Source organism: Bombina bombina, chromosome 7 (assembly GCF_027579735.1).
Source record: "Bombina bombina isolate aBomBom1 chromosome 7, aBomBom1.pri, whole genome shotgun sequence".
In the NCBI taxonomy this organism is placed as follows: Eukaryota; Metazoa; Chordata; class Amphibia; order Anura; family Bombinatoridae; genus Bombina; species Bombina bombina.
In genome coordinates, this window is record NC_069505.1 from 174,908,645 (window position 1) to 174,925,076 (window position 16,432).

The window sequence follows — 16,432 nt, forward strand, 5'->3', positions numbered from 1 at the left end:
TTAATGAGGGTTTGAAGGTCCTGCTCAGAGGGTGCTTTATCTATCAGTGGTTGGAACACTGCCTCCAGCATAAGGAGCAAGTCATGTTCTAGTGGAATTTTCAGCCCATATGTTTATTTTGCTTTTCCGCAGCGTATCCACACTAATTAATAAATCAGGCTTATCAAAGATCAGGCTTAACTGAGACTGCAGAGATCAGGCTTAACTGAGACTGCAGCTTCTTCCAGCCTGCTCTCCTTCCTGCTTGTCTCTCCCATGCCACAGCCACTGCCCTGCCCCCCGCCTCCCAGCACAGCACAGGTAACTCTCTTTGTTAACTTTCTTTCTACAGCCACAGCGGGAGGCAGATCCTTTTCTCACCTGTCAGCCAAGACTTGGAACACCCTCCCGCTGCACCTCAGACAAGTTACCGCCCTAACTAAGTTCAGAATGGACCTCAAGACCTGGCTCTTCGACTGAACTGCAACCCTTAGCGCCTTGAGACCCTTACGGGTGAATAGCCGCGCTTTACAAGAACCCAATAGATAGATAGATATGGTGCTAGGTATTGTAGTTTACTTGATATAATAGGATGTGGTAGATATGCATTCAGTTCTGGTAGGATATGCCGGAGATCCGGGGGGGGCGCTGCCTGTGAGATCACCGCTGTTACAGGCCTCAGATGTCCTTTTCGGTCCCTGGGGTCATAAATAGAGCAGTATTGTTTTAAAGTTAAAGGGACAGTCAACCAATTGTTATTGTTTTAAAAGATAGATAATCCCTTTATTACTCATTCCCCAGTTTTGCATAACCAACACAGTTATATTAATATACTTTTTACCTCTGTGATTACCTTGTATCTAGGAACCTTCTTCCAGCCCCCTGATCACATGACTGTGACTGTTTATTATCTATTGTCTTAAATTTAGCATTGTATTGTGCTAGATCTTAAATAACTTTCTGTGCCTGAACACAGTGTTATCTATATGGCCCACGTGTACTTTCTGTGTCTTTGTGTGGAAAAGAGATTTAAAAAGCCTGTGATAAGAGGCAGCCCTCAAAGGCTTAGAAATTAGCATATGAGCCTACCTATGTTTAGTTTAAACTAAGAATACCAAGAGAAAAAAGCAAATTTGATGATAAAAGTAAATTGGAAAGTCGATTAAAATTAAAAGTCCTATCTGAATAATGAAAGTTTAATTTATACTTGACTGTCCCTTTAAAATGTAGATCACTCAGGTACATGAAACCAGTCGTGTTGTTGCTGGATACTGTGATTTTGAAATCATAATTGGCAGATTATGATCCCCTCTCCCAGGGCTTCAGAAAGATGCGACCGTGCAGAGCCGCTGCTAAGACTCGCCCCCCCCCACATCATTTGAGTTTTAAAGAAAGAAAGGCACATGAATTAGTTTAAATTAAAATGTTTTAAAAGTAGAAAAAGCTGTAGATAAGGCAAAAGCAGTGAGAATATCCTGTAAAGAGTTTCCCATAAAGTTACAAATAAATAAACCATTAAAAAGACACAAATCAGCAATAACCATGAAATATAAAAGCTGTATGATAGATAGCTTTATATTACTTAGCTATAATCCCATCTTGCAGGTTTAGTGTAATTTATAGACCACACAATCTTCAGTGACCAAGTATGTACCAGGTGTGCTGAAAAGATAGATTGGGGTCTAGCAGTAGATCTCTACGTGCTGAGCAGTGGATCACAAGAAAGTTGTGTGAATCCCCATCTCCCTCTGAATAAGGTAGTGACCGTATGGGCTCAAGTTAACAGAAATATAAATATACGCATTGTACAATCAGGGGTGTGTTTTGGCCTAGGTACACAAGGCCCTTGTCCAGGGCAACAGATTGGAGTGGGGCAGCACATTTTTGTGGCTATATTTATAAGAAGCTTGTAGTTATTTTAGATATATTATACAGGTATATAATGGGAGATTTTGCCCAAGGAGCTTACATTATAGGGGGTATAATAATGTGACTATGTGTGTGTATATGTGCCTGCATTTGCATGTATGGTGAACATTTACTTTGGAAATGCCATGAAAAAAAAAATTCTAGGTTACTCTCTGTGCAAAAAATATTATGGCCCAAAAAGGCCAAAATATTGGTTGTGGGGTGCGGGCAGCAGAATTTTGAGTGGCCAGGGCAGCATAAAACCTAAATACGCCACAAGTGTTTTCTGCAGAGGCAGCAAATTAAAAAGTCTGTGTTAAACAAAAAAATAATTTCCTGTGTTAGCTCAGATTTTTTAAAGGGACATGAAACCTATTTTTTTTTTTCAAGTTTCAGACAGAGCATATAGTTTCAAATAACTTTCCAATTTACTTTTAGTATCAAATTTGCTTAATTCTTTTAATATCCTTTGTTGAAGGAGTAGCTATGAACTACTGTGAGTAAGCTGAACAAATCAGGTGGGTTCTCGGACATAATACCGATGGAGAGAATGCCGACAGACAGAATGCCAAAGGACATTTGTCCGTCAGACATACGTATGTCCGAGAGAGTATGTTCCCAGTTCAGCTGAGGGCAGATACAGTCCAGAGTGCTCTATACTATTTAGAGCCTCGGGCGCCGCAACCGCCTCTGGGAACCTAACCTTGGGTCCCACCCTGCATGTCTTTTGGTTCCCTGTCTGTGCATCTATCTAATCTATCTGTCTAATATATCTATCTGTCTAATATATCTATCTGTCTAATCTATCTAATATATCTATCTAATCTATCTATCATGTGACCGGACTGTTATCCTACGGCTATTTGTCTTTCGGAATATTATCTGTCACACAAATGTCAGTCGGACAAAAATCCGTCGGATAACAGTCCAGCCACAAATCAGGTGAACCAATGACTAGTCATATATGGGAAATCACCAATCAGCAGCTAGCTCCCACTAGTGCTTTGCTGCTCCTGACCCTACCTAGGTATGCTTTTAAACAAAGGATACCAAGAGAACAAAGCAAATCTGACTGTAGAAGTACATTGAAAAGTTGTTTAAAATTACTTGCTCTATCTAAATTATAAAATTTTGATTTTACTGTCCCTTTAAGCTTAGTATATCACTCTGACAAACTTCACAAAAAACAGCCCCTGACCAACTACAGGGACAGGAAACCCCAACATTTTCTTTCATGATTTGAATAGAACATACAATTTTAAACAACTTTCTGATTAACTTCCATTATCCAATTTGCTTCGTTCTCTTGTTATCCTTTGCTTAAGGAACAGCATTGCACTACTGGCAGCAAGATGAACACATCTAGTCAGCCAATCACAAAAGACAATTACATCAATTAGCAGCAGCTCCCACAAGTATAGGATATGTGCGTATTCTTTTCCAACAAGGGATACCAAGAGAACAAAGCACATTTGAAAATAGAAGTGAATTTAAAGGAACACTAAACCCAAAAAAATTCTTTCATGATTCAAGTAGAGAATGCAATTTTAAACATAATTCCAATTTACTTCTATTATATAATTTGCTTCATGTTTTAGATATCTTTTGTTTAAGAATGCACATGGGAGAGCCAATCACACAAGGCATCTATGTGCAGCTACCAATCAGCAGCTTCTGAGCCTATCTAGATATGCTTTTCAGCAAAGGATACCAAGAGAATGAAGCAAAATAGATAATTGAAGTAAATTAGAAAGTTGTTTAAAATTGCATGCTCTTTCTAAATCATGAGAGAAAAATTGGTTTCATGTCCCTTTAAAAGTGTCTAAAAATGGCATGCTCTATCTGAATCATGCACGTTTAATTTTACTTTCCTATCCTTTTAAGGGCGCCGAGTCTGGTATATTCTATCAGTAGCACCACAGCCAACCAAATGTCAGAGCCTCATTAGCCTGTTCTTTATGCTCTATATAATTTGTATAACATTACTCATTCACTTTATTTTGCAGATGAAGTTCCGGTACATGACTGTACGCAGACAGCTAACACATTATGTCAGTGCAAGCCTGGGACATATTGCATTCCTGGTCAGACCTGTGAAATATGCTTGTCGTGTAGAAGGTAACTTCATTTTCATTAGGGAATCATTTTTAGTGAGAGAGACTTAGATTTATAAGATTAGAGGGGATGTATGTGATATTGTATGAAGCAACAAAAAGTAATGGTGCACATCCAACCACTTAAGTCCACTCTTTCATGGCATATTTGTATATGCTTCTGTCTGCCAAATATACTTACATAGCTTCTAATAAGATTGGGATCAACATCTCATAATAATATTGGCTTATATTTGAGCTGCAAAAACAAATATACTTCTATGTGCTAAATATACTTACATAGTTCAAATAAAATTGGGATTAACATCTCGCAACAATATTGACTTATATTTATGCTGCAAAAACATTTTTGCTGTAAAAAATGCCTTTAAATGAAATGGGATCTTAGTGATCTGATATGATCATATTCTGCTAAGCCAGTCACCACTTACAAGGTGTCCCATATTAGACTGGTCCTACACTAACCAGCTTCCACACTGCAGCAAGTCATGTCTACACAGTGTGTATGAAGCCTCTCGTATTGGGACCTTATTCACTAAAGCTCTCTGGTTTACTGAGATTGTCTTATAGGTCTCGTTAGTACTGGAAGGACAAATTTTAGTTCAAACTTTTTATTGTATGCAGGTTATGAATGTGATGATGAGACACCTACATTATAATATAAGGGTTTTTAAAAAAAAAAAAAAAAAAAGATTTTTTGTAAATTCTCTACATGCCAGAGAGTTTTTGATAAGCAATCCTATTGTCAGTCTCTCCTATCTATGCTGACCCTCATTTTTGTCAGTGTATTTAAAAGGGACATTATCCACAATACAATTGTAAAGAAATATTTAATTATGTGTAGAATTTTTTTTTCAATATAAATGATTTATTTTACCCCCTTTTCCAGTTCTGAGAATGGAAAGTACACACTAAAGACATCACAATCTTAACCCTGCTTCATGTCTTTCCTAAATTTGGTCTCAGCAGGTATATTAGCTATTTGTAGGTTTCGCTCGAATGTAGAAGAAGGCGGCCGCTCGCGAATTTCATCTCTTTTCGGAGCTGGATTTATTTTTATAAAAGTGCAAAACACTAAGATCTGGATATGCACAGATCTTAGTATGTTGCACTTTCACAAGAATAAATCCGTATCCGAATGTACCTATCTAACAGATATTAGATAAGACATTGCAATACAATGCCAGCTGTAACATAATGACAGCGGCTAGCTGTATCTATTCAAGCAACAAGTCCAGATTGGCCCTTTTAAATAAGGCAAGTGGTTAGTCGTGATTGGCCTTTAACAAAAACATTGCAGCAAATCAGGTGTCAATTTATTTGGAAAGCTTTCATACACTGTCTGTATGTTAATGTATTGCAAGACTACACAAAAGTCTTGTAATTACAAGATGTTTAATGCCTCTTTAAGTCTGAGTTAACCTTTAATTATTAACGTTTGGTTTGTATTTGCTTCCAAACTCTATTCATTTAAGATGTTACTATTGCAATACTTGATATGATGAGATATGCCCAGGGCTTCTAAGTGCAACAAGCAAGAATGAAAAGATTAGTTTATGAGAACACCTAATTATCTCTCTGGGCTTGTCAGATTCTGTAAGAAATCTCACCAGAACTATGAAGCTCCTGTTAGAATTTTCTAAAGACTGTTTTTACCTAGAGAAAAAGAGATTACAGTCTATGGGGCCAATTTATGAAAGTGCAAGCAGACATGATACGATGTAGCATGTCATGTCTGCCGCACATCGATAAATGCCGACAGCATACGCTGTCGGCATTTATCATTGCACAAGCAGTTCTTGTGAACTGCTTGTGCAATGCGGTCCCTTGCAGATTCACGGCCAATCGGCCCCTAGCAGGGGGTGTCAATCAGCCCGATCGTATAGGATTGTGCGGATTGATGGCCGCAGTCTCAGAGCAGACGGACAAGTTATGGAGCAGCGGTCTTTAGACCGCTGCTTCATAACTGCGGTTTCCGGCAAGCCTGAAGGCTCTTCAGGGGACTGCTTGTGCAATGTTAAATGCCCACAGTGTATGCTGTCGGCATTCAGCGATGTCTGTAGGACATGATACGCTAGAGTGTATCATGTCGGACAGACAATGATAAATCGGCCCCCATAGGCTGTAATCACTTTGCTTTTAGCATGTTTTGGAAGTGACTGATCTAAGATTCCATGGGGCATATGTATCAAGCTCCGAATGGAGCTTGATGCCCCGTGTTTTTGGCGAGTCATCAGACTCGCCAGAAACAGCAGTTATGAAGCAGCGGTCACAAAGACCGCTGCTCCATAATGCTGTCCGCCTGCTCTGAGCAGGCGGACAGACATCGCCAGAAATCAACCCGATTGAGTACGATCGGGTTGATTGACACCCCCCTGCTGGCGGCCTATTGGCCGCGAGTCTGCAGGGGAGCGGCGTTGCACCAGCAGCTCTTCTGAGCTGCTGGTGCAATGATGAATACGGCGAGCAATACGCTCATCAGCGAGGTCTGGCGGACCTGATCCGCACTGGCGGATCAGGTCCGCCAGACTTTCATAACTAGAGGCCCATGTCTTTCCTGTGAGTGCTGGTTCCTATAATTGCTTTATAAAGTATTTACCATGAAAACACTGTGTGTCACAAATTGGTGTACGAGTAGGAGATACTGTACAAACTGTAATTTAGCAAATCACATGAAATTAATAAATGAGATACTGAAGAAAAAGGTGCATTAAAACAATTGTATTGCTAAATCGCAAAAATCTTATTTTATAGACATAAAACCAAAACATTTTCTTTCACGATTCAGGCAGGACATCGAATTTCCAACTTACTTACATTATCAAATTTTCTTTGTTTTCTTGTTATCCTTTCTTTGAAAAACAGGAAGGTAAGCTTAGGAGAGTGCACGTGTCTACAGCACTATATGGCAGCAGTTTTGCAACAAAGTTATACATTAGCAAGAGCCAGTGACGTGCACTCATTGGAGGCAGGTGAGGCAGTGCCGCACCTGCCATTTGGGCCAAAATAAAAACAAATAGAGATTTTTATTTTAAAAAAAAAAAAAAGTGAAATTTTTTTTTTTTTTGACTTGTCAAAGTAATATTGCGCAATAGAGAGGCACTGGGTTCTGGTGTTTCTCTATTGCGCAATATTTCTAGTGTGTTTGATATCTAGCTGCTCTGCAGCATCACCCGGTGGTGATTTGCAGGAGCAGCGCGGCAGAGAAAATAACTATATGAGGCATCTCTCATGAGGCCTCGACTGTTTCCTGGGAGACCGGCTCACGCTCATCCAATCAACACTGGTTTTACTGTTGATTGACTCCCTGGCCCTGCTGCACTAGTACTGAGACGGAGGTTTTCTGCGCATGCGCAAGGGAAGAGCAGCGCGGCGGCGGCGGGAACAACAGCCAGTCACAGAGTGCCACTCATTCCTGCTTGACACCTCTGAGCCAACAGCCAAGTAGCGAATAGTGGAGGACTCGGAGTAGGCTGCCCGATCTCTATAGACTCTCTGCTCTCTCACACTGCAGACACCGCATATCGCAGCTGCTGCCCCTGCCTGACCGCGAGGACCTGTCGCTCAGCTCAGCCTGAGTGTCACCGCAGTACCGCACTCATCTGCTGAAGGAAGGAGCCAAAGTGGGGTCACACTGAGTCTGTCACACTCACACAAGTAAGTCATAAAGAATGACAGCCGTGTGTGATAGTGTGATGATCTCAGTAGCTAGTGTACTAGTACAGCCTGCTGCCTGTAATAATATTATATCATATAATATTATGTATATATATTTTTTATTGTGAGGCTTGGGGTTAACGTTGTATAACTTGTAAGTTGGAAACTTGTACTACAAGTGTACAACTTACAAGTTATACAACGTTAACCCCAAGCGTCTTGTACAGAGAGACAGAGAGTATACTGTAAGTTAAAAAAATACTGGGTCTGGACCGGGTAGTGGTGGGTGCCTGCCTGGCCTGCCCCCCCTCTGCTTAAATTTGAAGTGCCTGTGTGTTACTGTGTTTTCAACTAGGAACACTCAACACTTGTGTTGTGAGTGACGCAGTCTGATCCTCTTATTTGCTTAGTTAGTAAATGTATTTTGTGTATGACCCGGTCAGTGTTGTAAGTAGTTACAACACTTACCAGGTCATACACAAAATACATTTATTAAACTTTCAAGTTGCTGGCTATGCTTATGCTATCTATATCTAAGTAGTATGTTGTTGTTTCACTTCCCAACTTTGGCTGCTTAATAAATATATTTTAATGAGCAGCCATCTTGTGATTTAGTGCTGTGCTTATTTGCTTAATAAATGTATTTTGTGTATGACATGGTGGTCAGTGTTGTAACTTAAGTTACATTTATTAAGCAAATAAGCACAAAATCACAAAATGGCTGCTCATTAAAATATATTTCTTATTTTAATATATTTATTAATAGTAAAAGTTACACTACTGACTCAGTAGTGTAACTTTTACTATTATAAATATATTAAAATAAGAAATATATTTTAATGAGCAGCCATTTTGTGATTTTGTGCTTATTTGCTTAATAAATGTAACTTAAGTTACAACACTGACCACCATGTCATACACAAAATACATTTATTAATCAAAACTTGCAAGTTGCTATCCTAATACTAAGCTGTAACAGCACCAGGATATGCGGGCGCGCTATTATTGTGTATATGGTGGCGCCTGGTGGACTTCACTGGACTCTGATGACGACGGTGACATAACATAATTTATACTGAGACTGACTGACTCTGAGACTAACTGTTGACCTGTATTAATGTATTTATATTTATTATGGTACTACTGGCCCTGCCGCCCTGGCCGGTTGTTGTTGTGTTAGTCTCTTTCCTATATTCACTTATTGTAGCTACTAATTCAGATTAAAGTTATCCATATCGTGCTTGGGAATGCATTGACATTTATGCAACAGTCCCCTGTGTCTCTTTCCCCCTCCCCTGTGTCTCTCCCCCCTCCCCTGTGTCTCTCCCCCCTCCCCTGTGTCTCTCCCCCTCCCCTGTCTCTCTCCCCCTCCCCTGCATCTCTCCCCTCTGTCTCTCTCTCTCTCCTCTCTGTATGCCTCTCTCTCTCTCCCCTCTGTCTGTCTCTCTCTCTCTCCCCTCTGTATCTCTCTCCCCTCTGTCTCTCCCATCTGTCTCTCTCTCCCATCTGTCTCTCTCTCTCCCCTCTGTCTCTCTCTCTCCCCTCTGTCTCTCTCTCCCCCCTCTGTCTCTCTCTCTCCCCTCTCTCTCTCTCCCCCTCTGTCTCTCTCTCCCCTCTGTCTCTCTCTCTCTCTCTCTCTCTCTCCCCTCTGTCTCTCTCTCCCCTCTGTCTCTCTCTCCCCCCTCTCTCTCTCTCTCTCCCCTCTGTCTCTCTCTCTCCCCTCTGTCTCTCTCTCTCCCCTCTGTCTCTCTCTCTCTCCCCCTCTGTCTCTCCCCCTCTGTCTCTCTCTCTCCCCTCTGTCTCTCTCTCCCCTCTGTCTCTCTCTCCCCCCTCTCTCTCTCTCTCTCTCTCCCCTCTGTCTCTCTCCCTCTCTCTCTCCCCTCTGTTTCTTTGTCTCTCTCTCCCCCTCTGTCTCTCTGTCTATCTCTCTCTCTCCCTGTCTCTCCCACCCCCTCTGTCCAATTTTCATCTAATATCTAATTTCCTTCATTCTCTTGATATCCTTTGTTGAAAATCATATATAAATATGCTCAGTAGCTGCTGATTGGTGGCTGCACAATAGATACCTCATGTGATTGGCTCACCCATGTACATTGCTATTTCTTCAACAAAGGATATCTAAAGAATGAAGGCATATCCTAGCCAGTGCCTCACCTGCCTCTGACCTCACTGCACGTCACTGGCAAGAGCACTAGATGGCAGCACTATTTCCTGTCATGTAATGCTACCTATCTAGATATCTCTTCAACAGAGAATAACAAGAGAATGAAGCAACTTTAAAAATAAAAGTAAATTAGATACTTTTTTTTAAATTATATTCTTTATCTGAAACATGAAAAAAATGTTTTGGGTTTCATGTCCCTTTAAAAAAAAATTGAGCTTTAAAGGGATAGTCTAGTCAAAAATAAACTTTCATGATTCAGATAGAGCAGCAAATTTAAGCAACTTTCTAAGTTACTCCTATTATCAATTTTTCTTTGTTCTCTTTATTTGAATGTAAACTTATGAGCCCGCCCATTTTTGGTTCAGCACCTGGGTAGTGCTTGCTGATTTGTGGCTACATTTAGACACCAATCAGAAAGTGCTACCCAGGTGCTGAACCAAAAATGGGCCGGCTCCTTTGCTTACATCCTTGATTTTTCAAATAAAGATACAAAAAGAATGAAGACAAATTGACAATAGGACTAAATTAGAAAGTTGCTTAAAATTGCCTACGCTATCTGAATCATGAAAGTTTAATTTTGACTAGACTATCCCTTTAAATGTTTATTTTAATGTCCCTTTAATAAACTTTGATAGCTATGTTTTAATACATCTTACAATACATCTCAGATTGTAGCTTGTTGTAATTCTGCTCTTCTATTACAAGTTGCAGTGCGGGTATTAAGCTGCCGTGCAAGCCGACCAGAAACACTGTATGTGAGGACGCACTCCCACCTGAGACGAACACGCTAAAGATGGATCAGAATTGTAATGTACCTTGTTTTATATATTTACTAGATGTTACAAATATATTTGTAGTGTGAATTCTGTTCATTGTAGTTTTTTCTTTACAGACACACAAAATGCAATGGAAGAAACAGAGACAGGTAATGCCTTTTGCCAGCCACTTAGAGTGTTTAAAGTTTTATGATACAGATAGAACCCGCAATTAAAAAAAATGTTCCCATACACTCCCATTATCACAACATGCACATTCTTTTTATATGCACAATGTCTGTGGCTCCCACTCCCACTGAGCATGTGCACAGTATATACGTATATGCATTCTGTGATTGGCTGATGGTGGTCACATGATACAGGGGGAGGGAAAATTGGATTAACTTTGGAATTTGGCAGAAAATATTCTAATGCTCATTTTTAAAATTCAAAGTAACTGCTATTGTATTGTCTTTTTATTGTGTATTTATCGTTATTCAGTTCTATTGTATTCAGTGCTCCTTTAAATACTTTATAGTTGCCATATGTTATGTGATGTCACCATCATTATATAAAATTACTTTTGCCAGACTACTTTGGCATGTGTCTAGAGTCTCTTCCTTTAACTCTTTTGTAGTAATTAAAGGGACTTTCTCATTTAAAAGCGACATGCTATAATTTGTAAGAGCAGGTCATTTTTGCATTACTGATCGTAACTAAGTATGGAGTTGATCACAATCTATTTTTGAAAATGAACTGCAGGGTAACAGCTGTAGATGAGCCTTTTCCCGTTTCAACACAACTACCGTCAGCTATTTTTCTGCTAGATTACGAGTTTTGCGGTATGAGTGAAAAAGCAGCTGGTATTACGAGTTTTGCAGGTTTAGCTGCACCGCACACTTTTTTGGGCCGTAACGCAACGTAACAGCCGCAGTTTTCAAAAAGTCTTTTTTCAATAGGACTTCCTTTGCGCCAGTATTACGAGTCTGCCTGGGAGGCCAAAAAATGAGCGGTACAGCCAATACCGTCAAGATCCATGCCGTAAACTGAAAGTCAATAGTTATGAGTTTTACGCTACAAAGCTGTAACATAAAACTCATAACTAAAGTGCTAAAAAGTACACTAACACCCATAAACTACCTATTAGCCAATAGAATGCAAAATCAATCCTATTGGCTGATTGCATCAGCCAAAGGGATTTTTCCTACCTTAATTCCGATTGGCTGATAGGATTCTATCAGCCAATCGGAATTGAAGGGACGCCATCTCGGATGACGTCACTTAAAGGAACCTTCATTCTTCAGTCACCGTCGAACGGAAGAGGATGCTCCGCGTCAGATGTCTTCAAGATGGACCCACTCTGCTCCGGATGAAAGAAGATAGAAGATGCCGCCTGGATGAAGCCTTCTGCCCATCTGGAGGTCCTCTTCTGGCCGGATCAGATGAGGACTTCTGCCCCTCTGGACGTCCACTTGTGCCCGGCTGGGTGAAGACGGCTCAAGGTAGGGTGATCTTCAAGGGGGTAGTGTTAGGTTTTTTAAGGTGGGATTGGGTGGGTTTTTGAGTAGGGTTGGTTGTGTGGGTGGTGGGTTTTAATGTTGGGAGGTTATTATATTTTTTTTTACAGGTAAAAGAGCTGATTACTTTGGGGCAATGCCCCGCAAAAGGCCCTTTTAAGGGCTATTTGTAATTTAGTATAGGGTAGGGAATTTTATTATTTTGGGGGGCTTTTTTATTTTATTAGGGGGATTAGATTAGGTGTAATTAGTTTAAAAAATTGTAATTCTTTTTTTATTTTCTGTAATTTAGTGTTTGTTTTTTTGTACTTTAGTTTATTTAATTTAATTGTAGTTAATTGTAGGTAGTTTATGTAATTAATTTAACGATAGTGTAGTGTTAGGTATAATTGTAATTTAGGTTAGGATTTATTTTACAGGTAAATTTGTACTTATTTTAACTAGGAAGTTATTAAATAGTTAATAACTATTTAATAACTATTCTACCTAGTTAAAATAAATACAAAGTTGCCTGTAAAATAAATATAAATCCTAAGCTAGCTACAATGTAACTATTAGTTATATTGTAGCTAGCTTAGGGTTTATTTTATCGGTAAGTATTTAGTTTTTAATAGGAATAATTTATTTAATTGTAGTAAATTTATTTAGATGTATTTAAATTATATTTAAGTTAGGGGGGTGTTAGGGTTAGACTTAGGTTTAGGGGTTAATAAATTTATTATAGTGGTGGCGACGTTGGTGGCGGCAGATTAGGGGTTAATAAATTTAATATAGTTGCAGCGACATTGGGGGGCAGATTAGGGTTTAATAAATATAATGTAGGGTTCAGCGATGTTGGGGGCAGTAGATTAGGGGTTCATAGTATAATGTAGGTGGCGGCGGTTTCCGGAGCGGCAGATTAGGGGTTAATAATATAATGTAGGTGGCGACGATGTCGGGGGCGGCAGATTAGGGGTTAATAAGTGTAATATTAGGGGTGTTTAGACTCGGGGTTCATGTTAGGGTGTTAGGTGCAGACATAAAATTAATTTCCCCATAGAAAACAATGGGGCTGCGTTAGGAGCTGAACGCTGCTTTTTGCAGGTGTTAGGTTTTTTTTCAGCCAGCTCAGCGCCATTGTTTCCTATGGGGAAATCGTGCACGAGCACGTTTTGTCAGCTTACCGCTACCGTAAGCAGCGCTGGTATTGCAATGAGATGTGGAGCTAAATTTTGCTCAACGCTCACTTTTCTGAGGCTAACGCCGGCTTGAAGAAAACTTGTAATACCAGCGTTGGCTTAAGTGAGCGGTAAGAAAAAAAGACTTGTTAGCACCGCACAGCCTTACCAACAAAAACTCGTAATCTAGCCGAAAGTAATTCCAATTTAAAATTAAATACTTACCTGTAAAATAAACCCTAAGCTAGCTACAATATAACTAATAGTTACATTGTATCCATCTTAGGTTTTATTTTTATTTCACAGCTAAGTTTGTATTTATTTTAACTAGGTAGACTAGTTAGTAAATAGTTATTAACTATTTACTAACTACATAGCTAAAATAAATACCTTAATTCCGATTGGCTGATAGGATTCTATCAGCCAAATGGAATTGAAGGGACGCCATCTCGGATGACGTCACTTAAAGGAACCTTCATTCTTCAGTCACCGTCGAACGGAAGAGGATGCTCCGCGTCAGATGTCTTCAAGATGGACCCGCTCTGCTCCGGATGAAAGAAGATAGAAGATGCCGCCTGGATGAAGCCTTCTGCCCATCTGGAGGTCCTCTTCTGGCCGGATCAGATGAGGACTTCTGCCCCTCTGGACGTCCACTTGTGCCCGGCTGGGTGAAGACGGCTCAAGGTAGGGTGATCTTCAAGGGGGTAGTGTTAGGTTTTTTAAGGTGGGATTGGGTGGGTTTTTGAGTAGGGTTGGTTGTGTGGGTGGTGGGTTTTAATGTTGGGGGGGTATTATATTTTTTTTTACAGGTAAAAGAGCTGATTACTTTGGGGCAATGCCCCGCAAAAGGCCCTTTTAAGGGCTATTTGTAATTTAGTATAGGGTAGGGAATTTTATTATTTTGGGGGGCTTTTTTATTTTATTAGGGGGATTAGATTAGGTGTAATTAGTTTAAAAAAATTTAATTCTTTTTTTATTTTCTGTAATTTAGTGTTTGTTTTTTTTGTACTTTAGTTTATTTAATTTAATTGTAGTTAATTGTAGGTAGTTTATGTAATTAATTTAACGATAGTGTAGTGTTAGGTGTAATTGTAATTTAGGTTAGTATTTATTTTACAGGTAAATTTGTACTTATTTTAACTAGGAAGTTATTAAATAGTTAATAACTATTTAATAACTATTCTACCTAGTTAAAATAAATACAAAGTTGCCTGTAAAATAAATATAAATCCTAAACTAGCTACAATGTAACTATTAGTTATATTGTAGCTAGCTTAGGGTTTATTTTATCGGTAAGTATTTAGTTTTTAATAGGAATAATTTATTTAATTGTAGTAAATTTATTTAGATGTATTTAAATTATATTTAAGTTAGGGGGGTGTTAGGGTTAGACTTAGGTTTAGGGGTTAATAAATTTATTATAGTGGTGGCGACGTTGGTGGCGGCAGATTAGGGGTTAATAAATTTAATATAATTGCAGCGACATTGGGGGGCAGATTAGGGGTTAATAAATATAATGTAGGGTTCGGCGATGTTGGGGGCAGTAGATTAGGGGTTCATAAGTATAATGTAGGTGGCGGCGGTTTCCGGAGCGGCAGATTAGGGGTTAATAATATAATGTAGGTGGCGACGATGTCGGGGGCGGCAGATTAGGGGTTAATAAGTGTAATATTAGGGGTGTTTAGACTCGGGGTTCATGTTAGGGTGTTAGGTGCAGACATAAAATTAATTTCCACATAGAAAACAATGGGGCTGCGTTAGGAGCTGAACGCTGCTTTTTGCAGGTGTTAGGTTTTTTTTCAGCCAGCTCAGTGTCATTGTTTCCTATGGGGAAATCGTGCACGAGCACGTTTTGTCAGCTTACCGCTACCGTAAGCAGCGCTGGTATTACAATGAGATGTGGAGCTAAAGTTTGCTAAACGCTCACTTTTCTGAGGCTAACGCCGGCTTGAAGAAAACTTGTAATACCAGCGTTGGCTTAAGTGAGCGGTAAGAAAAAAAGACTTGTTAGCACCGCACAGCCTTACCAACAAAAACTCGTAATCTAGCCGTAAGTAATTCCAATTTAAAATTAAATACTTACCTGTAAAATAAACCCTAAGCTAGCTACAATATAACTAATAGTTACATTGTATCCATCTTAGGTTTTATTTTTATTTCACAGCTAAGTTTGTATTTATTTTAACTAGGTAGACTAGTTAGTAAATAGTTATTAACTATTTACTAACTACATAGCTAAAATAAATACAAATTTACCTGTAAAATAAAACCTAACCTGTCTTACACTAACACCTAACCTTACACTACTATTAAATAAATTACATTTATGAAATACAAGTAGCTAAATTACAAAAAAACCCCACTAAATTACACAAAATAAAAAAAAAAATGATCAAATATTTAAACTAATTACACCTAATCTAATAGCCCTATCAAAATAAAAAAGCCCCCCCAAAATAAAAAAAACCTAGCCTAAACTAAACTGCCAATAACCCTTAAAAGGGCCTTTTGCGGGGCATTGCCCCAAATAAATCAGCTCTTTTACCTGTAAAATAAAAATAAAAACAACCCCCCAACAGTAAAACCCACCACCCACACAACCAAACCCCCCCAAATAAAATTCTAACTAAAAAAACCTAAGCTCTCCATTGCCCTGAAAAGGCCATTTGTATGGGCATTGCCCTTAAAAGGGCATTTAGCTCTTTTTCCGCCCAAACCATAAGCTAAAAATAAAACTCACCCAATAAACCCTTAAAAAAATATAAACAACCCCCCAACAGTAAAACCCACCACCCACACAACCAAACCCCCCAAATAAAATCCTAACTAAAAAAAACTAAGCTCCCCATTACCCTAAAAAGGGCATTTGTATGGGCATTGCCCTTTAAAGGGCATTTAGCTCTTTTTCCGCCCAAACCCTAAGCTAAAAATAAAACCCACCCAATAAACCCTTAAAAAAACATAACACTAACCCCCGAAGATCCACTCACATTTTTTGAAGACCCGTCATCCATCCTCAACGAAGCAGCAGAAGTCCTCAACGAAGCTGGGCTAAGTCTTCATCCAAGCGGCAAGAAGTGGTCCTTCAGACGGGCAGAAGTCTTCATCCAGATGGCATCTTCTATCTTCATCCATCTGGCGCAAAGCGGCTCCATCTTCAAGACATCCGGCGTGGAACATC

General features: G+C 39.4%; 1 protein-coding gene across 5 annotated transcripts in view; it reads left to right on the forward strand.

Moving 5' to 3' along the window:
* Positions 1-16,432, forward strand: part of LOC128666052 (tumor necrosis factor receptor superfamily member 26-like) — a 184,985-nt gene that overhangs the window by 113,359 nt on the left and 55,194 nt on the right. For 4 of the 5 annotated variants that reach the window (XM_053720425.1, XM_053720429.1, XM_053720427.1 and 1 more), the window contains exons 5-7: positions 3,894-4,005; positions 10,528-10,628; positions 10,715-10,747. In XM_053720425.1, coding sequence (XP_053576400.1) covers positions 3,894-4,005; positions 10,528-10,628; positions 10,715-10,747 — 246 coding nt within the window. The remainder of the gene's footprint in view (positions 1-3,893; positions 4,006-10,527; positions 10,629-10,714; positions 10,748-16,432) is intronic. The other variant, XM_053720428.1, reaches the window with a different exon arrangement.